Below are 23,643 nucleotides of genomic sequence, written 5' to 3' on the forward strand. Positions count from 1 at the left end.
TTTATTTTAGAGGATTATTGGTTTTGCAAAATGTAAGCTTTTGAGGTTTTAATTGTATGTATTCTTTTTTTTTCCTTCATGGATTCCATTTTATATGCAGGATTGCGAATAACATAAATTACTTTTTTGGGCAAGCTTCATGTCACAGGTGCCAGAGACTTTCAGCCAGAAGGCCAGTTAAATTCTTAACAATGCAGAACTTAGATTGGAAGTTCATGTCTAAATGAGAAAAACCTGTTTTCAGTAACATGGAACAGTCCCTGAAATTTGAGATGACAGAATTCTTTTGAAGCTGAGGAAGAAACATATTGAAACATTGAAAACAGTCAGTCTTGGAACACGTTTGACAAGGTAAAAGAAAAGACACGGGGTTTTTAAAAAGATGAAAAACTGCAATAGGTGAAAAGTTTGTAAACTGAACAGGGATGTAAAAACAAAACAAAACCTTAAGGTTTTACTCTATTGGGTGGAGTTTGTAAGAGCAGGACTTGGTGAGAAATACACATACATCGTAATGGAACTTGATACTCTGACAAGCTGATAGTAACTGGTTAAAAGCGGACGATGAAATGAAGCGAACTCCAACAAGATGTAGCGAACGTGCTTGAAAATCTGGCAAAGCCATAAGTTGTTGCTTGTCTGTTCCCCCTTTCCTGCCTCTGTACTCCTGGATCTTTTTGCTTTATTGCCTTTGAGGATGGTTTGAAGATAGGAGGGAGAGTCTTGAGGTCACTCTGTGGTCTTTCTTCTTGGGAGGCAGCAGCAGTATACGAGTGGACATATGAACAGGGGTGAAGCATGAGTCCTATTTAAGAGCCAGACAGAAAACTTGGGCGACTCCTTGCTTTGCCTGCCTCTCTTTACCTGCTGCCTGCAGTACAAAGTATATACACAGGTCATCTTGCGGCAGGTTGCTGTTCATAGGCAGGGAGGGATGGGAGAGGTGTTTGGAATTAGCTTATCCATTGTAAGCAAATTGGCAAAATAGATTATGTTGATATAAATTCAGTATAAATCAGTACTTTTTTGAAATGGTATCTAGATGATTTTTAAATAGAAATTGAGAAACTGATGTGTCAGTTGGCCATCTTGACTTCTGAGATGTGCCTACTGTGGTATAAGAGGCAAACACTGATTTTAGACAATCCAGGCCCCCTCCTCTTTTTCCCATTGGAATCTACAGTTTTACATACAGTGTATTCACAAAGAGGATATCAGTGTACTTTTAGCAACAAGTAAGAGCTTGAGATCTAAAACTATTTGGCCCATTATGTGTCAACACAATTGGCTTACTGTAGAACTAGCACACTTAAAGCTTACACTGGTCTACAGAATAAGTGTGTTGAAAACACACATTAGAGATAATCTAGATAGATGGAAAGATACAATCTAGCTTTCTCCCAACAAAGAATACAGCAAGGCTTCACAATGTAGATGTTCTACATATGAACAACAATATCATGAGGAAATCAGAAATAGGTAGACAGCTGACACTCACCTTTTCATCAATCATTTCGACACCCATTCCATCCATTTTCTGGCTGCTGATTCCTAGAAGAACTCCAGTGGTTCTAGTTGTGCGGAATTCAAATTCTACAAGAAGGTCCAATCCCACTTTGAACCCATCAACTGTAAAATGAAGATTAAAAAAAAAATGTGGATTAGAGTTTAGGGATTGTTGATTCAAGTTTGTACAATGCAATGGTTTAGATCTCAATTCAGATATTCGTCAATTATAATAAGTTCCAGACTCTCCTATGGCCTATATTTCCACCATCGTATCATGTAACACTTTAAAGTTATTGCTTCTTTTCTTGGTTGTCTTCCCTCCTAGCATGTAAATTCTGTGAGGGCAATTTTATTACTGTGCCTACCAAGGTGTCTGGCACGCAGGGAAGTTTAATACATAGTTGTTGAATAATTAAATGGATGAACACACACGGAGATTGGCTCAAAGAATCCCATAGCAATGCATGGTTCTATTGGAAGTCTTCCTGTTGGATTAGGTCAAGCATTTCAATGATTATTCAGTAAGATTTTACTAGGCTGCTCTAAGATTACTGTTTCCATTTTTTTTTTTTTTTAAATAAAGAAAGGAACTGTAAGCATGATTTTGAAAGAGAAGATTCTGGGACATAACTAGGTTTTTCCAGTTCATCCAAGTAAGTTTTTTGTATAATTTCCTATATTTGATTCATTGATTTAATCTTTTAGGAAGTATTTAAGACATGCCTCTTAGAAACAAAGCCATTCAATATGAACAGACCTAGAAAATATCAACTGCATGGAGTATTAGAGAAGAACTACAGAAATTTTATGCATGTCTTCTATTTATTAAGAAATAAATGCTATTTGTAATCACAGTTGCCTCCAATGAAGGGTAGTGTCTATTATGTGAAAAACGTATTGTTCTACTGAGAACCTTGATGGGTTGGGATGTGCAAAGGTGGGTTTAGAGCAGATTTTAAGAGAAAAAGAAGCTGAATTGTCCTGCAAAATAAAACAAAGTGCTTGTTTTTGTCCCTGAAAGGGAGAAGTGAGAAGAAAGGCACAACATGAAACAGTTCAGCGGAAGACAGAGTGAATTGGCCAGTAAAAACCACAGTGATCAGGTGGCTGAAAAGGTTTTAAGGACAAAGATGTCAAAGGTTTAATTGAAGCTGTATGTTTTACAATGATGAAACCTTCTCTAATCATCCAAGTCTTATAAAGATTGCATTACACTGTCTGTTGAAGGGATGGGAGGAGTTGTTGGAAATTGGGGAAGTGGCTAATTTTCTGGTCCAGTTTGATCCAGAATGAAAAAAAAAGAGCCCAGGCAGAATAGCAAGTCAATAAATTAACTGCAGACGCTGAAGCTTGCCATCAAATTTGACCAAGAGATTGTTAGCCATCTGTGAATTTGAAGAAATCTTGGGGAAGGCTTTGGGTTTTCTCTGCACATGGAATGTAGGGCTCATCATAACCACCAATATTTTAATGTTTAACAAAACCTGTGTTTATCTGTTTTCTGCCTCAGCTATAGGTGAAGTTTCCAAATTACGCTTTGTCTGAGGGCTCTGGCCTTCCATCTCTGAAAACCTTTGTATGTGAGCATTTATCTCACCTTTTAAATCCTAGCTCAAATGTCAATTTTCCCATAAAGCCTTTCCTGATTTCCCCAACCAAAATTAATGTTTCTTCTAAATATCCACAGAACCTTGCTTGTATATCTTTTGTAGTTTTAAATCATATGTACTTGACTTGTGATTTCTGAGCGCACTGAATCTTACCTATTAATAGTATATTTTTTGAAAAAAGAAACATTTACTTCTGTTCCCCATGATAACTTCTATACATTATGTGCTCATTACTTTTTTTCTAACTCTAGGACTGAACAGTCCATCTTAAAGTATGTTAAGGTCTTTTTTGTTGTTATATATTTTATATTTTTCTTTCCAAATTGTACATGTACTATCAGTGATCCAGACCTGCTCTGGAAGTGCTCATTAGTAAGGGACAGATGCCTAAAGTCAGGGAAAAGTGCCAATCGTCATCACCATCGATGAGAAATGGGTACCAGTATGTGTCTGTCATGGGTATGAGTGGGAGCTCATGACATGGAGTATTAAAAGAAGTTGAAGAGAGGAAGAAAGAAAAATGCTACCTCGCCTTCAGAAAGGTAGACAGGGAAAACTGAAAAGTAGATAAATTACATGTATAAACATATGGCCCTTCTTGTAGAATTACACTTATTTTTTCTATTAAATCTTCTCACAATAAGACACATTAATCTTTAAGAGACTTTTTGTTATTACTACTATCCGTTTTTATTTCTGGCTTAAGTGTACTAATTTAGGAAATCCAGGACTTTTATTTTTCCATACAAGCCAGAAGTTAATATTTGGACCTATTTAATATTCAACAGGAAGAAAATGGAAGTGCCTCACCTGCTTTGGCAAAACCTGTTCCATCAAAATATGTTCCTTTCTGAGCATTAGCAAAACACGTTCCAACGTGGAAACTGGAGGTTGGTTGTTCAAGATCCACAGGGGCCTCCGCCATCTGAAAATTCCTGATGCAGCCATCAATGCTGTAGGTCACCTAAATATTCAGGTCAGACAAAAACAAATAGCAGGTTTTAGCAGAAACTTTGCCTTTATATGGAATTCAGTAATTTGTGGGGATGCTCTGTGCTTGTAATCATCACCCAGTCTCCTTAAGACAGCCCCAAACTACCTAAATCTGTACCATCATCCCAGGCTTCACAAAATGGGCCCACAGAATCCTCTGTTGGCCTCCTCAACTAGGATATATCTAGCCTATATCTAGATTGTTCTGATATTCTAAATAGTGTACATTGTGACTCTCATGGGACCACTGGTTTGGCAGACCTATGTGCCCCATATGAATATCATAACTTTTCATTAGTTCCTTATGCTGGTTCTGGTCCAGGATGGTGATGTAGAAAGAACCTGAACTTACTACCATGGACACACCAAATCTGTACCTATTGATAAAGCAATTCCTCCTTTAGAAGAATTGAGGGCCGACTGAATAGCTTCTGCACAGCAAAATGGCAACCCCTGACCCAATGAACTGCAATGGGAAGGGATAGTACTGAGGGACTGAGAGGAGATTCATGTGACCTGGGGCACAGAAAAAGAGCAACTAGTATATAAAGGGCTCGGCCCCAGAACCCTGCCAAACGGTGAGGGAGCTGCTGGAACTCTCTGGGTCAGACAGGCTAGTGAGAGCAATGGTTTATGTACTTCCTCCACCTTGATAGCATGGACCACTCCAGGGTCCAGGCACCCCAGCTGGCCTATTGCCTTGTGAGCCCCAGCCCCGTAGCTTATACCAGTGCCAGCTGTCCCAGCAAGGCAACCCCAGAATGGTGCACACTGGGACACCCCTGTTCAGTTCTCCCTACAACTCCAGCCATGACACCAAGGTGACACAGGAACAATGAATGCTGGAACACTCCAGACCCATACTACCTCAGCTCCAGATGGCATTCTGTGGCAACCCTGGCACAGAGCAGTCCAGGACCTCCTGACTGATGCCTGTTTTGGCTCCAGCAGCCCCAGCAGGGGGCTCCCTGCACTGAGTGCCCCATGAACCTCCAGGCCATACATGCCTCAGTTTCAGTTATTACCAGAGTACCCCTTTCAGGGAGCACCCCAGGACGCCCCAGCCCACATCCCACTTCAGCTCTAGCCACCCCAGAAGGGCATCCTCTGCAGAAGAGTCCCCAAATACCCCAGCTTATACCCACTTCTGTCCTGCCAGTGTGCCCTCTGCATGGACGGCATTAGGAACCCCTGACTTGCACACGCTTCAGTTTTAGCTGTCCTGACAAGGCACCCTCTATGCAGAGAGCCCCAGGACCACCCCAGCACATGCCCAGTTCAGTTCCAGCCAATCTACCAGGCAAGCTCCAGCAGAGAGTGCCCTGTGACCCCCAGCCAGCCAGGAAGTCACCAGGCACACATAGCCTGCACAGGGGATGACCATACCACAAGACTGTTCCTTAAAGTTTAGGAGAAGTAGCTTTTCCACTTAATTCATAGAAACAAACACAAAATCAAGCAAAATGGAGAGACAGAGAAATATATCCCAAACAAAAGGCAAAACTTCAGAAAAAGAACTAAATGAAACAGAGATAAGCAATATGACTAGTAAGGAGTTTAAAATATATGATTGTAAAGATATTCACTGGACTAGAGAGAAGAGTGGAAGAATTCAGTGAAAACTTCAACAGAGAGATAGAAAATATAAAAAGGAACTAATCAAATTTGAAGAATATAACTGAAATGAAAAATGTATGAGAGGGAACAGATTACCAGATGTGGAAAAACAGATCAGTAATCTGGAAGATAATAATGGAAAGCACCCAAGCTGAACAGCAAAAAGAAAAAAAAATAATTTTTTAAAAAGTGAGAAAGAGAGTGAGCATGTGAGAAGGGGAGGGGCAGAGGGAGAGGAGGGAAAGAATCCCAAATAGCTACAGGTTGTGAGCACAGAGCCTGATATAGGGCTTGATCTCATAAACTGTGAGATCATGACCTGAGCTGAAATCAAGAGTTGGACTTTTAACCAACTTAGACACCTAGGCACCTTAAGAAAAAAAGAATTTTTTTAAAAAAAATGAGGATAGGTTAAAGGATCTTTTCGACAACATTAAGAAACAAACATTTACATTATGGGGGTGGCAAAAAACTTCCATAACCTAGAAAAGAAAATAGACTTCCACATTCTAGAAGTACAGATAGTTTCAAACAAAATGAGCCCATGGAAGTCTACACAATGACATATAATAATTAAAATGCCAAAGATTAAATATAGAGAATTTTAAAAGCAGCAAGAGACAAGCAAACAGTTATGTAAGAGGGAAATCCCATCAGGCTAGCCATTGATTTTTTAGTGAAAACTTTACAGGTTAGAAGAGAGTAGCCTCACATATTCAAAGTATTGAAAGAAAAATAAAACTCACAACCAATAATACTGTACCCAGCGAGATTATCATTCAGAAATGAAGGAGAGATAGTTTCTCAGACCAAAAAAAGTTGAAGGAGATCATCACCACTGAAGTGGCCTTGCAAGAAATGTTAAAAGGACTTCTTTAAATAGCTAAGGCCATGATTAGATGTCAGAAAATAAAAAGATGTAAAATATGACAACACATACATAAAATGTGGAGAGAGGAGTGAAAATGTTTTTCAGTATGTGTTTGAATTTAAATGACCATCAGTGTAGACTGCTATATCCTTAGGATGTTATATGTGAGCCTCATGGTAACCACAACTCCAAACATTTAATAGATACAAAACAATAAAGAGAAAGAAAGCTATACATAACACTACAGAGTCATCAATCACAAGGGAGCAAAAGAATAAAGGTTCAGAGAAGAACTACAAAAACAACCAGAAAGCAATTAACAAAATAGTAGTAAGTACAAACTTATCAATAATTACATTAAACATAAATGATCTAAATGCTCCAATCAAAAGACAAAATGGTAGAATGGATTAAAAAAAGCAAGATCCATTTATCTGTTATATAAAAGTGACTCACCTCAGACCTAAAGACACAGGCTGAAAGTAAAGGGATAGTAAGAGATATTCCATGCAAATGGCAGCGAGAAAAAAAAGCCAGTGTAGCAGTACCTATATCAGACAAAAAAGTCTTTAAAACAAGGAGTGTAACAGAGACAAAGGCATTAAACAATAAGGGATGAACCCAACAAAAGCTATAACAATTATAAATACGCACATAAAGTACATAAAGAAGATATTAACAGACATAAAAGGAGAAATTGACAGCCACACAATAATAGTAGGAGACTTTAACACTCCGGTTCCATCAATAAATGCATCATCCGGGATGAAAATCAATAAGGAAATAGCGTCTTTGAACGACACACTAGAGAGATGGACATAACAGATATATACAGAACATTCAATCTCAAGTTAACAGAATACACATTCTTTTTAAGCACACATAAAATATTCTCTAGGATAGATCACAGGTTAGGCCACAAAATCCGACTCAATAAATTGAAGAAGACTGACATCATATCGTGTATCTTTTCTGGTCACATGGTATGAAACTAAAAATCAGTCATAACAACAACAAAAAACTGGAAAAACACAAACATGTGGATGCTAAGCAATGATATTAAACAACCAATAAGTCATTGAAGAAATAAAATACATGGGGACATGAAAATGAAAACAGACAAGGTGAAATCAGTTCTAAAAGGGAAATTTATATTAACTTATAGGCCTACCTCAAGAAACAAGAACAATCTCAAATAAATAATCTAACTTTACACATAAAGGAACTAGAAAAGAACAGACAAAACCAAATGTGAGTAGAAGGAAGGAAATAATAAAGATCAGAGCAGAAATAAATGAAAGAGACAAAACAATAGAAAAGATCAATGAAACCAAGAACTGGTTTTTTGAAAGATAAACAAAATTGAGAAACCTTTAGCTGGATTCATCAGGGGAAAAAAAGACCCAAATAAATAAAATCAAAGATGGAAGATAACCACCACCACCACAGAAATACAAAGGATTATGAGAGACTACTATGAAAAATTATATGCCAACAAATCGGACAATCTAGAGAAATGATTCATTCCTAGAAACCTACAATCTTCCAAAACTGAATCAGGAAGAAATAGAAAGTCTGGACACAAAAATTGCTAGTTACAAAATTGAATGGGAAATCAAAAAACTACCAACAAACTAAAGTCTTAAACCAGGTGGCTTCATAGTCAAATTCTACCAAACATTTAAAGAAGAGTTAATACTTATTTCCTTTAAACTAGTCTAAAAAGTAGAAGAGGATGGAAAGCTTTCAAATACATTCTATGAGGCCAGCATTACTATGATACCTAAACTGGACAAAGATGCCACAAAATAAGAAAACTACAGGCCAATACGTCTGATGAATATAAATGCAAAAATCCTTAACAAAATATTAACAAACCACATTCCACAATATATTGAAAATGTGATCAAGTAGGACTTATTCTGGGGATGCAAAATAGTTCAATATTCAAAAATCAACAAGATACGTCGCATTGAACACAATGGAGAGCAAAAATCATACAAAAATAATCTCAATAGATGCAGAAAAAACATTCGATAAAGCTCAACATCTGTTGATAAAACCATTCAACAAGGTGGCTTTAGAGGGAACATACCTCAACATAGTAAAGGCAATACGTGAAAAAGCCAGAGCTAACATTATACAGAAGGTGAAAAACTGAGAGCTTTCCTCTAAGATCCAGAACAAGATGAGGAAGTCTATTCTTGATACTTTTATTCAACATAGTACTGAAAATCCTAGCTGCAGCAATCAAGAAATAAAAGGTATTCAAATTGGTAAGGAAGAAGTTAAACGGTCGCTATTTGCAAATAATATGATAATACATAGAAAAACCTTAAAGACTCCACCAAAAAACTACTAGAAGAAAGAATGAATTCAGTAAAATTGCAGGATACAAAATTAACACCCAGTAATTGATAGAATTTCTATATACTAATAACAAAGTAGCAGAAAGGGAAATTTAGAAAACAATTCCATTTACAATTGTACTGAAAAGAATAAAATCCCTAGAAATAAACTTAACCAAGGAGGTGAAAGACCTATACTCATAAAACTGTAATAATCCGATGAAAGAAATTGAAGATGACATAAATGGAAAGATATTCCATGTTCATGGATTTGAACAATTAATATTGTTACATAAATATTGTTAAAGCAATCTACAGATTCAATGCAATCCCTGTCAAAATACCAAAAGCATTTTTCACAAAACTAGGACAAATAATACTAAAATTTACTGAAATAGCCAAAGCGTTCTTAAGAAGGAAGAAGCTGGAGGTAACACAATTCTAGATTTCAAGGATACTATAAAGCCTTAATAATCAAAATTATGATACTAGCTCAAACACAGACACACAGATCAATGGAAAAAATAGAGATCCCAGAAATAAACCCACACTTATATGGTCATTTAATCTACAACAAACAAGGTAAGAATATACAATGCGGAAAAGACTTCTTTTTAAAAAAATTTTTTTTTTTTTAACGTTTATTTATTTTTGAGACAGAGAGAGACAGAGCATGAACGGGGGAGGGGCAGAGAGAGAGGGAGACACAGAACTGGAAGCAGGCTCCAGGCTCTGGGCCATCAGCCCAGAGCCCGACGCGGGGCTCGAACTCACTGACCGCGAGATCGTGACCTGAGCTGAAGTCGGACGCTTAACCGACTGAGCCACCCAGGCGCCCCAAGACTGTTTTTTTAACATATGGTGCTGGGAAAGCTGGACAACTACATGTAAAAGAACGACACTGGACCACTTTCTTACCACCATACACGAAAATAAACTCAAAATGGATTAAAGACCTAAATGTGGGGGGCACCTGCATGGCTCAGTTGGTTGTGTCTGACTCTTGATTTCGGTTCAGGTCATGAGTTCGAGCACCACATCCAGCTCTGCGCTGACAGTGTGGAGCCTGCCTTGGATTCTTTCTGCCCCCTCTCTCTGCCTCTTTCTCTCAAATAAATATTAAAAAAAAAAAAAAAGACCTAAATGTGATACGTGAAACCATAAAACTCCTAGAAGAAAACATCAGCAGTAATTCCTTTGACCCTGGCCTTAACAACATTGTTCTAGACATGTCTCCTCAAGCAGGGAAACAAAAGCAAAAATAAGCTATTGGGACAACATAAAAAGTTTCTGCACAGCAAAGGAAACTATCAAGAAAACAAGGCAACCTACTGAATGGGAGAAGATATTTGCAAATGACATATCAAATGAGGGATTTACATCCAAAATGTATAAAGAACTTATACAACTCAACACCAAAAATAACCCAACTAAAAAATGGGCAGAGTATATGAATAGACATCTTCCAAAGAAGACATACAGATGGCTAACAGACACATGAAACGACGCTGAACATCATTAATCATTAGGGCAATATAAATCAAAACCACAATGAGATATCTTCTTACATTCTCAGAAAGGCTAGCATCAAAAAGACAAGAAATAACAAGTTTCTGTGAGAATATGAAGAAAACGGAAACTTTATACACTACTGTGAACAAGGGGAATGAAAACTGATACAGCCACTGTGGAAAACAGTATGGAGGTTCCTCAAAAAAATTAAAAATAGAACTACCATATGATTCAATAATTCCACTACTGGGTATTTACCCAAAGAAAAAGAAAACACTACTTTGAAAAGATACATGTTCCTCTATGTTTAATGCAGAATGATTTACAACTGCCAAGATAAGGAAGCAAAGTAAGTATCCAAATGGACGAATGGGTAAAGAACACGGTATTTATATGCAATGGAATATTACTGAGCCATAAAATAGTGAGATCTTGCCATTTGTAACAACATGGATGGACATAGAGGGTGTTATGCCAAATGAAGTAAGGTAGAGAAGACAAATACTATATGATTTCACTTATATGTAGAATCTAAAACACACACGCGCGCACACACGCACACACACACACAACACAACAAAACAAAACCAAAAACAAATGAATGAACAAAAACCAGAAACAGACTCATAATTACAGAGAACAAGTTGATGGTTGCCAGAGGGGTGGAGGTGGGGGGATGGGCAAAATGGGTGAAGGGGAGTGGAAGGTATAGACATCCAGGTATGGAATGAGTAAGTCATGCAAATAAAAGCTATAGCATAGGGAATACAGTCTGTAGTATTGTAATAGGATTGTATAGTGACAGGTGTAGCTACACTTGCAGTGAGCACAACATAATGTATAAATTTGACGAATTACTATGTATACTTGAAACTAATGTGACATTGTGTCAACTGTATAATTAAAAAAATAACTTAATTAGTCCCTTATGTTTTTATTTCATGTTTCTATTAATAGTTTATTAGTTTAATAGTTTATTAACCTTACTATCTCTATATACATTCCATCATAATCTAATTTTAAGTTCTATTTGAAAAGATAATTAAATTTGGCTTAGTGTTTCTTCCTTATGAAAATCTAATGGAAGCTTTGGACTCGTTCCCAAGAAAATGTACATACACTTGAAAGTTTGCATGATGCGTTTAGAATTTAGGGACTGTACACATAATTCAATCATACTCTGCTCCCTTATATTTCATCTGGTTTTAGGGACACAAGTTAATCACTCTTGTCATTTTCCAGAGACTCTCATGTGATAGGTTTAGGTATCATATCTGATAGGTATGAAAGGAACGTAATACTGATCACCCACAAGAGGAACCAAAGGCTGAGAATTAAACAATGATGATGAACAGTTGTGTTTGATGAAGAATAGCTCTGCGTTATCATGTGTTCTAATTTGAGTATAGAAATGTAACACATTTCTTTGTGATACATTCTCTAAAAACATGGATCCCCTATAGTTCTTACAATAGTGCTTTCCAAAGGAAATGAGGACACATGGTCTGAAAAAAAATTATTTTGTGATTACTGACTTATAAAATTGTGAGGACTTTAAATTTGGAATCCTATACTGTACTCTATATACTGTAGTTCAGTACTGGACAACTATACTGTAAATATTGCAATCTCTCCATATTTGCAAAATCTCTAGTCCTGAAACAACGTCGTCAATATTATCTTCCTTGTTTTCCAGTGCTTTCTATATGCTTAGTACTCTTCCAAGGACTTTAAATATATTACCTCATTTAATTTTTGCAATAACCTTGTTTCTTTGGTATTATTATCCTATTTTACAAAAGAGGGAACTTTGTCAAAGAAACATTAAGTAATTTGCTCCAGACCACACTAGTTAAGTAGGTACCCAAACGGGGAGAGTCTGGCTCTAGGGTCCATGTGCTGTTTTGTGGTATTATCCCTCATAGTCAAATCAGTCTAGAAAGTCTTCTGTCACTTCTCAGAAAAGATGATTTCCTGTTCACTTACAAGTGGTCATAGGTCAATATGACCTAATAATTCAACATACGTACATGACCCAGGCAGTTATTTAAGACACAAAAAAATAATTAAATCCTTACTGGACCAATTCTTCGGGTGGTATAGTTGATGGGCAGTCCGCCAACATACAGCATCCCCACAACATCCAGGATATCAGCTTTCTTGGGACTGATGGTTCTGTTGGAAGCATCATCTACATAAATAATTCCTTCTTGCTTAATTCGCATAATCCTAATCTACAAAAAGAAGAGGAGTCATTAAAGCCAATCAAGGATACATTTCAAATGTGCAGAGTGTAAGATGTAAGAACTTTCTGGCTATTCCTTAGGAAAAAGCAAAATAACTTACTGAGTGCCTAATATGTGCTAAGCCCATGAGTGAAGCTGAACTCATTTTACACAATATCTCAAACTCCCTCTTTTCCATTACTACCGTCTCCAAGAGTCCAAAATCTTCCTGGATGAGTTTTAGATTAAAGACTTTTCTATAGATTGCCAAGTGAGCACATGTATCAAGAGGTACGCATGTTGTCAGGAACCTTGCAGATTAAGAGCCCCATCATGAATTAAGTGGGCTGCAAAATTCATGTCCAGTTTTAAACATGCATTAGTTTGAGCTAAGGCTGGTCTCCCCAACACAATTTCAGATATGCTACATCCCTCTGCCTAATAGGCATTTTTTGTGCAGAATTGAAGGAAGGGCAGCACATCAAGGCTGCAAGGCAGTTTCCACAGCAGCTGATTAGTTCAAAGGCAGGAGGAAGATGGAAAGCTACCTGATGCTGAAATTACAGCAGGGGGGTAAATTATCTGTTGGGGACAGAGGGAAATAAGGAGTGTCAAGATTGGCTTGGGCACAAAAAAATTTGAGTCTGAGTTCAGGAAACGGAGTGGGTGACCCTGTCGAATGCTGGAGCACAATGATGGTTTAAAATGAATTTATGTTAGGATTAGAATAATCAAAACCTCATTTTTACACTTATCTTGGTTTGGGAAACAATTTTAAAAAATCTTCAAAAATAAAATCCCTCCTTAATTTGGCTGCTTATAGTATTGAAACTTTCTTTCTTAATCCCAGATGCACTGTGGACCAACAATATGCCAGTTTTTTAAGTGTAATGTTTATTCTATTAGCCAGAGAGGAGAATTAGCCTTAATGAGAGTTCCTTCATGAAGCTCAGTATTTGCTAGTCATAAGCTCCCAAGAAAATATGAAAATTACATTTCTTATTTCCAAGATAACGAATTGACAGACTTTGCATTTTTATTATATTTGTCTCAGGTTCTTTGGCTTGTCATCTCTCTTTCTCTCTCTCTCTCTCTCTCTCTCTCTCTCTCTCTCTATATATATATATATATATATATATATATATATATATGTTTATGACAAGCCAAAGTGTGTTAATATATAAAATCCAACACCTAATAATATCAAACTCTAAAAATTAAGCATTTTATTGGTCTACCTAGGGAAGCTTTACTGAATAGGCGATCACAGGTGCAGAAACAAATTCTGAGTTTTCATTTTAATAAGGCAGTATATTATCTATTTGCAGTCTTGCCAAAGAGGACAGTAAGCTGGCAAATGAGCCTTCTGTGCCCATAATAGTGCCAGTTTCTGGGTGTAAGGCCAATGTTTTAAAAGTTGTTCCAAATGACTGTCGGTGGAAATGTGGCCCTCGGGCCCTTTAAACATGATACAGCAGATTCCCAAACTCTTGGTTTTCGCAGTACGGGGTGTGATGAGGAGGAGTGGTATTAGGGCTCATTTTAGTTTACCACCTTTTAAGGTTGTCAAATATTATCTCATAAAAGAGAGGCCATGTTAGCACCTTAAAACATGAAAATATAATCTCAGAATATTTATTATTCCTCTAAGTTGAATACATAGAACTTGGAGGTAAACATACTCCATTGTCCTACATTTCTCACTTACAGTAGTGAAACTGTCTTCAACTATCTTCAACTGCCCTGGTGTGCAGACAGATGTTTGGGAACCACAGCTGTATAGCAATAATGGAGTCCTGTGCTACCATGATGAAGCATGTAAGTGATCAAATACACACCTACCCAGGTCTGATGACATTTCCCAGTTGTATGTGGCACTTGCTTTATTTTTAGCCTCAGCCACATTCCAGTAGCACCAGAGTCGGCATATGCCCTGGCAAAACAGCACCTGCACCAGGGGAATGCCAACGGCTGCCACTTAGTATTCCCCTCGTAGGCCACTGCCAACATCTCATGGACTATTACCTTGTGCCACTGACCATCGTTGATCTTGGTGGGGATCATGGTGTTGGTGTCACCACTTCCCAAGTCATAACTGAAGAAGGGCAATCCATTTCTCAACTGAACGGTAGCAAAATCAGCATGATTGATCCGAGCCATGTAAAAAAGCAGGCCTGATTCAGCTTCCGTTCGCACTTCAAACTCGATTGTGAGGCTGTGAAAGCATGCAAAATAAAACAAAAGTAAAAGCGTTCTTATTCTAAGCTAAAGTTGCCTCTGCTCACGGGGGGGGGGGCGGTGATTTTCACACAGGACAGTAAAACCACCTCTGAAATGAGGACTTTCCAGGTCTGCTGATTTCCTAAACTGAGCTCCTCAGGCGCAGGCAAGTATCATTCTATTCTCTATCGTACTCAGTGAATTTAAAACACTCACCTCATTAATGAATAAATGTAGTTGATTAAACTTGAATCAGGGCAGATACTCAGTATTTCCATTTGTCAGCTCTTTCTCAGTATCTCAGAATAATACATACCGGTTTTTAACTTTGGTGTCATCGAAGGCAATCGCAATGTGACTGTTTTTCGAAAGCCCAAACTGCTTGCTCCCTATCAAAAGAGCTGGTTCTGCTTCCGCAGCACAAGGACCCTGTAAAATACCCAGGAGAGAAAGAAGAGATGGACTCTGTTTTTGCAAAATTCGATCCTATTATCTACTTGTTTCTTCTATTTTAGCTTAATATTCCTGTATAATCTTACTGAGGTTCCTTAAGAAGAAAATTTACTAATGTCTGTTTTCTACTACATGGTAGGCAGTTACTATGAAAAGTTCAGTGAATGGGAATCTGTTTTCTTGTCCTGCACCCTTGAATCACCAAATCAATGTGCTCAAAAATATTTATTGATCAATTCATGTTTTCATTACCCTCCAAGGAAAAAAAAAATTGTTTATGTTTCTGAGAAAACTGGAATTTCCTTTTCACTTTTACCTCACTTATGAAGAGTTATATTCTTCGAAGATTGGACAGGGAAAATGACAAGCTAGCCACCAAGTTATAAGAGGAGAAAAATGTGTTCCTTCTTGCCCTCCCCATTTTCTATCTCCCACTGTATTACTTTTTCTTGAAAATTATCAGTCTACTGGAAGGTTTCCATGAATTTGGACTTTCAAGATGGTGTATCTAAACTTCCAAGTCAGGCCATTCAGGCCCTGAGCCAGTTGCTAGGCAACCCAGTACATTTTTTAATGTATCCCACCATATACCATTTCAACTGTCACTGTGCAAAGACCCACTTCTTACAGTTCTTACGAGGGAGAGCTCCGTGCAGGGCGGGCTTACTTGGATTAATGCTCTGCTGTCACCATCTTGAAATTCTTAATACTTTTTGAAAAAGGGGCCCTGCATTTTCATTTTGCTCTGGGCGCTGGAAACTATACAGCCAGTCCTGGCTGAGTGGACCGTATTTGGCCAGTGTAACCCGTAGCTCAATAGATAATCAAGGCTCCTCAAATTACTTGAGTCATAATTCCTTTCTCTGTTCTCTATTTGCACAAAATAGCTTGAAGTACAGGCTGCTTAAGAGGTCCTTTAGAACACACAGTACATGGGAAAATAGCCTGCACGCTCTCAAACAACACATCTGTTTTTAAGATCTGCACTTAATAGCTCTGGATGGGCCACTGCCCTAGTGAGCGCTGACTCAGCAGAGGTTCTCAAACAGCCCAAGGCAGGCTTTTGATGCAGAATGTTCTTCTCAAATAGAAGATGAGATGACTCATCAGCGCACAGGACATTTTTACTTGATGAGGAAAAGCCTTGCTCTCTTTTCTCTTGAGCTTCCTCAAACGGGGCACTCCGCCGCAGCAGGTAAAAGGCTTTAAGTGTTTGAAATGCTATAAAATTGGTCTTCATGGAAGTATTTCCCTTCTTGCTTCCCAGGAGATGGTCAGTTACAAAGAGCAGACTGTGGCAGAAATTCACACAGATATGCAAAAACCCAGTGGGTAGAACAGGAAAAAGCTATTTATTCACACAGCTGAATGGCCTCTCTTGGAATCAACATGTGGCCCCTTTCTGGTTACATTGCCTGTAAAAAGAGCCCAAATGGAAAGGCTCTGGTAGCTTAATGTCTCTGCCTGCAATGATGCTATTAATAGAATTGGGATCATTTATTAACCTCTCGCGAGATTTCCTACACAGAGGCCCCATGCCACAAACGTTAGTAGTCTGCAGTCCTCCCCTGAAATCTCTTAAGCGAATCCTACCTGCTGTGAGTCCATTAGGGGCAAAATCTGGCTAAAACATCTCTAACTCCTCAGCTCTGAAAACTGAGAAACTGAAAAGGTTAATGGATGCTGAGGAATTAGGGAACAATGAGTGTGGCTGTAAAGAAAATCACCAGCGGGTTATTTCTATGTTATTCTTAATCATCGTGGTCACTCGTCTAGTTGCTATACATATAAATGTCAATATAACATAACTTTAATAATATAATTTTTTAAATGACCAAAGTGGCAATTCTAAAGGTTGGGTGTTCATTGGTAGCAGCTACAGGTCACAGAGAGCTTTTGTCTTTATATATTTTGGGCATTGAGGCCCAAACTCCACAATAAGCGTGCTTGCTGGTAAACTGGACAGATCTTTCCAACACTGGTCCTAAGCTGACCAGTTTTCTGTCACATACTATCAGATTTTCTAGGTGCAAACGACCATGCTTACATTATTTTAGGAAAACCTTTGACTCAAAAAGGATAGGGACTTTGTAAGAGTTCTTTTAAGAAGCATTACAGGTTACAACCGCTGGAAATTTAGGAAGAGTGAAGCCAGAGGGGCTCTGGCTTGACTTTTGCAACAGGCAGATTCCTCAGACTGGCCAATGTTCTAGAAGACAGGGATAATGGGTCACTCTACTACATAATCTCCAAGTAGAAAACCATATGCTAAGTTCACTGTATGTTGGGGACACTCAAATCGATGTTTTCTATCATCAGTTTGCAATAGGATGGGCACTATGAATACTTCTTTACTAAAACTTGTGTCACGTTCCTTTATAAAACGGCAGTTAGGAGAGGACTGAGAAATGTAGTATAGGAAAGTTTTTACACGTATGTACATTTGGAAGACAATTTTCCAGCCTGTACTCTGGGAATGTTTTTGGTGCAAGTGTAGACCTCTATAACCTCACTTGGTTAAAGACAAATAGGACTGGGTCTTGTCTGCTGTGCTTCACTTTCCCCAGGGTGAGTCTGAAACCAGGCCCAACGTGGGACGTGCACGTACAGGAGGGGGCAGACCCTAGTGGTTTGCCTGTGGCTACTCTCCCTCCCCTACTCCCTGATGCCCCTCGGAGGGTTGAGCAGTTCCTCTGGCTGCTCAAACGTCTTTTTGTTCCCTTCTAACATTATTATTATTTTTAAACGTTTTATTTATTTTTGAGAGAGAGAGAGAGAGAGAGAGAAAGAATGAGCATGAGCATAAGCAGGGGAGGAGCAGAGAGGGGAGGGGCAGAGGATCTGAACCAGGCTCTGAGCTGACAGCAGAGACTCCCATGCGGGACTTGAATTTATGAACTGTGAGATCATAACCTGAGCCTAAGGGAGAGGCTTAACCGACTGAGCCACCCAGGCACCCCTAATTCTAACATTTTAAAGGCAATATGTGAGATGGAACAAAGAGTGCCCCGCGGTTTGCACAAGAGTAAGATGCTCCTATTTTTCAACCTGCTTCCCACAGAAATCTAAGCTAAGGAGAATGGGTAAGAGAAAGGGTCCTCTAAGGAGGCAATTCTAAGGAAATTTGAAGAACGATGGTTGCAAGACAAATCTTCCTTCTCCAAGCTAATGTGAGTTTCAGGGAGGGCATCATCTTTATGGATGTGATACTTTACCTGTATTATTTTGGAAACACTTATCTTTGAAATCTATTAAAGCAACAATAATAAAAAAAAAAATCACAGGCTCATCAATCTTAACATGTTACAATCCTGCCACCTTGTGGGAACTCTTTAAAGTACTGCATGTGCATATGGGGAAAAATGTGATCTGGAGGACGCAGCCTGCTTGCTGGTGTCCGCTTGGCAGGTGACAAGTTGTGGGCAGACAAGACTTAAGTGAGGAGTCTAAATGTGGCGTACCTGCTGATTAGGGCAGTGGCATAGTTGGAGAGGATTCTGAAGGAAGCCATGTTTCTTAAAGCCGGGCATCGGCCAATGGACAACGCAGCAGATTAGTAACAGCGAAAACTTTTTCACCTCACAGTTACTCCATTTCAGGTCAGAATAAATCAGGGGTCATTTCCAACTGCTGTTTGTTGGCTGACATTTGGAAATGAGTTCTTGGATTCAGAGTAGCATGTGAGTGGTAGGCAAGGATTCCTCGACTTTAGATTGGTGCAGAGCAGATATTTAAATTGCATTTATCAAAACTGGCATCTTTGTTCTTGAAAGCATCAAATGATGAATGATCATAAAAACTACATCATTTTCTCCCTTCATGAGTCAGTAATCCCTCTAACAAATGTGGGCTAGAATCACATCTGAGAAGTTGGATGTTTCTTTGTGATACTTTTTTTTATGGATGAATACTAAGTGGAAGATACTTTTTAACGGCACTGACTTTAATGTTCTGAAATATAAAATCCTTACTCAAGCTGTTTGAGAAAGTGAATTATGTTACTACCCAGCACATGAGATTTTTTGGTAAAGTATTGGGCATTTGCAGTAATATTTATACACTAACACCCGAATAGAGATTTCTTGTAGTACGGATAACGTGTGTTTTCCCTTTAAAGACATACCAATATCCAACTGATTCATCATTTGGCATAGACTGTACTTAGCTTTTAAAGTTGTAGTATTAAAGCTGCTTGATAAATAGTTTTCTTTTGGTCTATTCTTTCCTTCTCTGCTCGCTTCTTTCCCCCAACACCCCAAGAGCCCTTAACAACACAGGACTCTTCACGGCTATTTATACCACTCTTCTCAGTGTTCACATTTCAAACTTCAAGTCCCACATTCCAATAAGCTTCAAGGAAAAAATACAGCCAGTCATTGTATACAAATCCACACAGGCTTGGTATAAAGACTTGGTATAAATACCATATATATCTGTAGGTGGTAATAGAAGTCTACTGTCTTATCTAACCCCACCCTCCACCATCTTCCATGAGAAATCTCCACAAATATAATATAGAATGTAGAAATGTTTTATCCAGCTCTAAATGAGCCAAAGAATGAGAGAGAAGCACAAAGGGAAGATGGGCTCCCACACTATCAAATGGGATAATACACATGTAATGCTCTCTGATCTATGTATGATGTTCTAGCATGTGTTACTGATGGGACTGACATAATCCATTTCACAGGGTAGGGCTTTCCTAGGATACTCCGAAACTTCCCTGGAGTATAGTGAACGTCATCCTCGTGATGTGAGGTGTTGGTGGGGAGGGGTGAGATGGTGTAGAGAAGAAAAAGAAAAGGGGACTGAAGATAGGGGATGGTTCCTGTTGGCTCTGCTAGAACAAATAGGGGACAGTTCCTACGTCAGGATTTAAGTTGCAAGCCTTAATTGTTAAACACGTTCTTACAATCTAACTCCTGATTAAAAAAGGAAAGAAGATGGTGAAAGTGGAAAATGAGGTGAGACTTGAGATGTAAGAGAACTTCTACTGGAGTCTATAATTGTTGAAACATGGAACACTCGCCCCACTTTGTTTCCTGGCACTTGCTCTCTGCCTGAAAGTGTGAAAGGGTAACTCTTCCCAGAGAAGAACGATGGAGTGTTACTATGAGCCAGGCATTGTGCTAGGTGCTTTGCATACAGTGTATAATTTATTGGCTCGGGATCCATGCAGGTAGATATCATCCTTCTTATTTTTCAATGGGTCAGCTTACATTCAGAAAGGACAAGTAACCCACCAGAGTCCACTGCATAAAAGTGGGTGGGCTATGGCGGGGAAGGGAGACGTGGCCAGTTCCCGATCACTGGAATAAGGGCCAGTTTGCTTCTTCAGTGACCCCCAAAGTGGAGGGGCTTAGGGAGACCCACTCACCACATCCCTCTTTCCCAGACGAGAAATCAACTATCTAACGGGATACTGAACAGGAATCAATGTTGAAAACCAATGCTTTCAATTTATCTTTTAAAAAGAGTTATGAAAACAAAACACAGGTAAGAATAGTTTGTTTAAATGATGAAAATCATCTCTAGTCCATAATACATCTGCTGTTAGCATCTGATATATTTCTTGCAAGGGTTTTTTTAATGAGTTTTTCTATCTTTCGATATAGATGTGATTATGCAGTATATATGGCTTTATATCCTGTTTTCCCCACTTAACACAATGTCATAAGTATGTCATCATCATTTTATGTTGTTTCAATTGAAAGATTTTATGTATTAAGACTGTGATGACATATTAACATTTGCATTTTATAGACCTGTTTTTAACCTTCTGGGTACCACTAGTCATTTTGTTTGGATGGAGTTTAATGGTGTCCCCTGCCATGCTTCCAATTTTCAATCTTGAGAGCTAGTGGGTTGTGCTTGTAGCCCACATTCCGCACTTATCCAGACTGACCTCCACACATACTTGCTCACTTTGTCATTTATATTAGTGTCCAATTTCTTAAATCTGCCTCTCTGTCTCTGTCTTTCTCCCTCCCCTTCTCCCTCTCCCTGGCCAGCAATGATGATATCTTATTCATTTTTTGCATTAGTAGGCTCTTAACAAATATTTGTTATAAATTTGTTATAAATGTCAAACTTTTAGTAACCTTTAAAAAGCAGACCTTCTTCTCCACACACACACACACACACACACACACACACACACATACACACACACACAAAGAATGAGAAAGAGAGAAAGAAATCAAATTAGAAGATATATATGGTTCCATAATCTGAAACTATAAAAATACAACTCAATAGGGATAGAAATTCTAAAAAATGTAATTACCACCACACAGTATAAATAATTCTAATGTGCAAGAGAAGGGACAATAGCTGTTAGAATTTAGATATCTGGGTTTTAGTGGCAACTGTCTATAACGCGTGTGATCACAGGCCATCCTGTAAGGTCTAGGGCTTTGTTTCCCCATATGGAAATTAAGAGTCAGAATCTTTAAGGTCCCTTCCAGCTCTGATGTTCCGTGAGCCTTTGTATGCCAGCCCACAGGACTGCCATTCAACTTCTCTTTTGCTTTTGTCTTGTCTAAGTGGAATGTTCTGTTTTGGAAAAGTTAAAACATACACTGCTGAGAGAAAATGGAAATTGGAATTAGAACAGAAGGTTATAAGAAAACTTAAATGAGTTAAAATCTCTAGTCCCAGATGGGAAAGTATCTTTATTTTCAGAAAAAGGGAAAAAACGTGATCTCTGGAAACCACAGAGGGATATGCTTCAGACTCCCTAAAAAATAAAGTCTGCATGGGCATTTAGAAAAGAAAGGTGAGGGGAGCCTGAGTGGCTCAGTTGATTGAGCATCCAACTCTTGATTTAGGCTCAGGTTATGGTCTCACGATCATGGGTTCAAACCCCATGTCGGGCTCTGTGCTTGCAGTGTGGAGGCTGCTTGGGATCCTCTCTCTCTCCCTCTCTCCTGCTCGTGCTCACCACCTCTCTCAAAATAAATAAATAAACTTTAAAAAAAGAAAAAAGAAAGGAAAGGAAAGGAAAGGAAAGGAAAGGAAAGGAAAGGAAAGGAAAGGAAAAGGAAGTTGATCGTTGGGGACCAGCAGGCTTCTACACCAATAAACCATACCAAGTCAAGATGGGCTGGCTGAGAGACCTGACACAACAGAATGAATGGTACAATGACCCTCAAGACTGTGGTTGACTGAATATGGTACATGATGACGAACGAATAGCATAATCCATTGATTTAAAACATTGAAGTATTCTCAGGCGCATCCTTAATAAAATCTGGTAACAGGCCACAGGAAGGAAAGGTACTGCTGTCGCCTCAACTGGGCATTCCATTTTGAGTAATATGGTCCATTCTAAGTGACATATTTTGAAAGGGATATTTCAAAGTCAAGAAATTGATCAGCGGAAATATGGGAATCAGAAATTAGGTCATATGAAGAATGCTTGAGATTATGGAATATTTACCCTAGAGGAAAAAGACTTCGCTAGTTTTTTCTTTTTCTTTTTTAATTGAAGTATCATTGACACACAACATTACATTAGTTCCAGGTGTACAGGGTAGTGATTTGCCAAGTCAACACCTTATGCTATGCTCACCACGAGGAAATGACTTCACTGTTTTCAAATCCTGGAAGGGATGTTAGAGAAGATATAAGCTCAAAATATTTCTAGTGACAAGGAGCAGACTGGTTTCCAAAACAACCAGTTCCATCATGGAAACTAAGGAAGAAAAGAAAATGTTCAAGAGTTTTCAAAATCTGTGCTCAACACAGCATGTTCCACCCATCAACTGGCAAGTGCTATAAATACGATGCACACGCTGTTAAGAGCATAGTGAGATCCACCCTCTTGGATACGTTGGTGATGTGAATGTAAATTGGTGGAACCTTTGTAAAAAGCAACTCAGATATGTGTTGAGAACCTTAGATACATTCATCACTTGACCTTATAATTATTCATCTGAGAATCTATTTTAAGAAAATAAATGAGAAAGTTTGGCATACAGAGGCACTCATCAGAATATAGTTTCCAATAGCGAAAAACTGGAAGCACTCTAAATGGCCCACAATGAGTACAAAGTAGAATTAGAAAGACAGAGTGTTGCAGTGATGAAGAGCCAGACTGTATCGTCAGACCTACTGGATTAAAATTCCTATCCTGCCATTTACTGGCTGTGTCAGCGGGTGGGTTACTGAGGCTAGGTCATTCTTGCCAACTCAGCTACACGTGGGATGATATATCGTTTACAGAGCCATGATGAAAACCACGTATAATGTTGGATGGAAATTGTTTAGGCAGTGGCTGGCGC

At 38.6% G+C, this 23,643-nt stretch overlaps 1 protein-coding gene across 4 annotated transcripts in view; it reads right to left on the reverse strand.

Annotated features, from left to right (window-relative positions):
• Positions 1-23,643, reverse strand: part of LAMA2 (laminin subunit alpha 2) — a 620,981-nt gene that overhangs the window by 9,021 nt on the left and 588,317 nt on the right. For all 4 annotated transcript variants that reach the window (XM_053904501.1, XM_053904500.1, XM_053904503.1 and 1 more), the window contains 5 exons: positions 15,222-15,334; positions 14,711-14,900; positions 12,539-12,694; positions 3,930-4,083; positions 1,499-1,629 (listed from right to left, as the gene is read on the reverse strand). In XM_053904501.1, coding sequence (XP_053760476.1) covers positions 1,499-1,629; positions 3,930-4,083; positions 12,539-12,694; positions 14,711-14,900; positions 15,222-15,334 — 744 coding nt within the window. The remainder of the gene's footprint in view (positions 1-1,498; positions 1,630-3,929; positions 4,084-12,538; positions 12,695-14,710; positions 14,901-15,221; positions 15,335-23,643) is intronic.

Source organism: Panthera pardus, unplaced genomic scaffold, assembly GCF_024362965.1.
Source record: "Panthera pardus isolate Hobbes unplaced genomic scaffold, ASM2436296v1 HiC_scaffold_17, whole genome shotgun sequence".
NCBI lineage: Eukaryota > Metazoa > Chordata > Mammalia > Carnivora > Felidae > Panthera > Panthera pardus.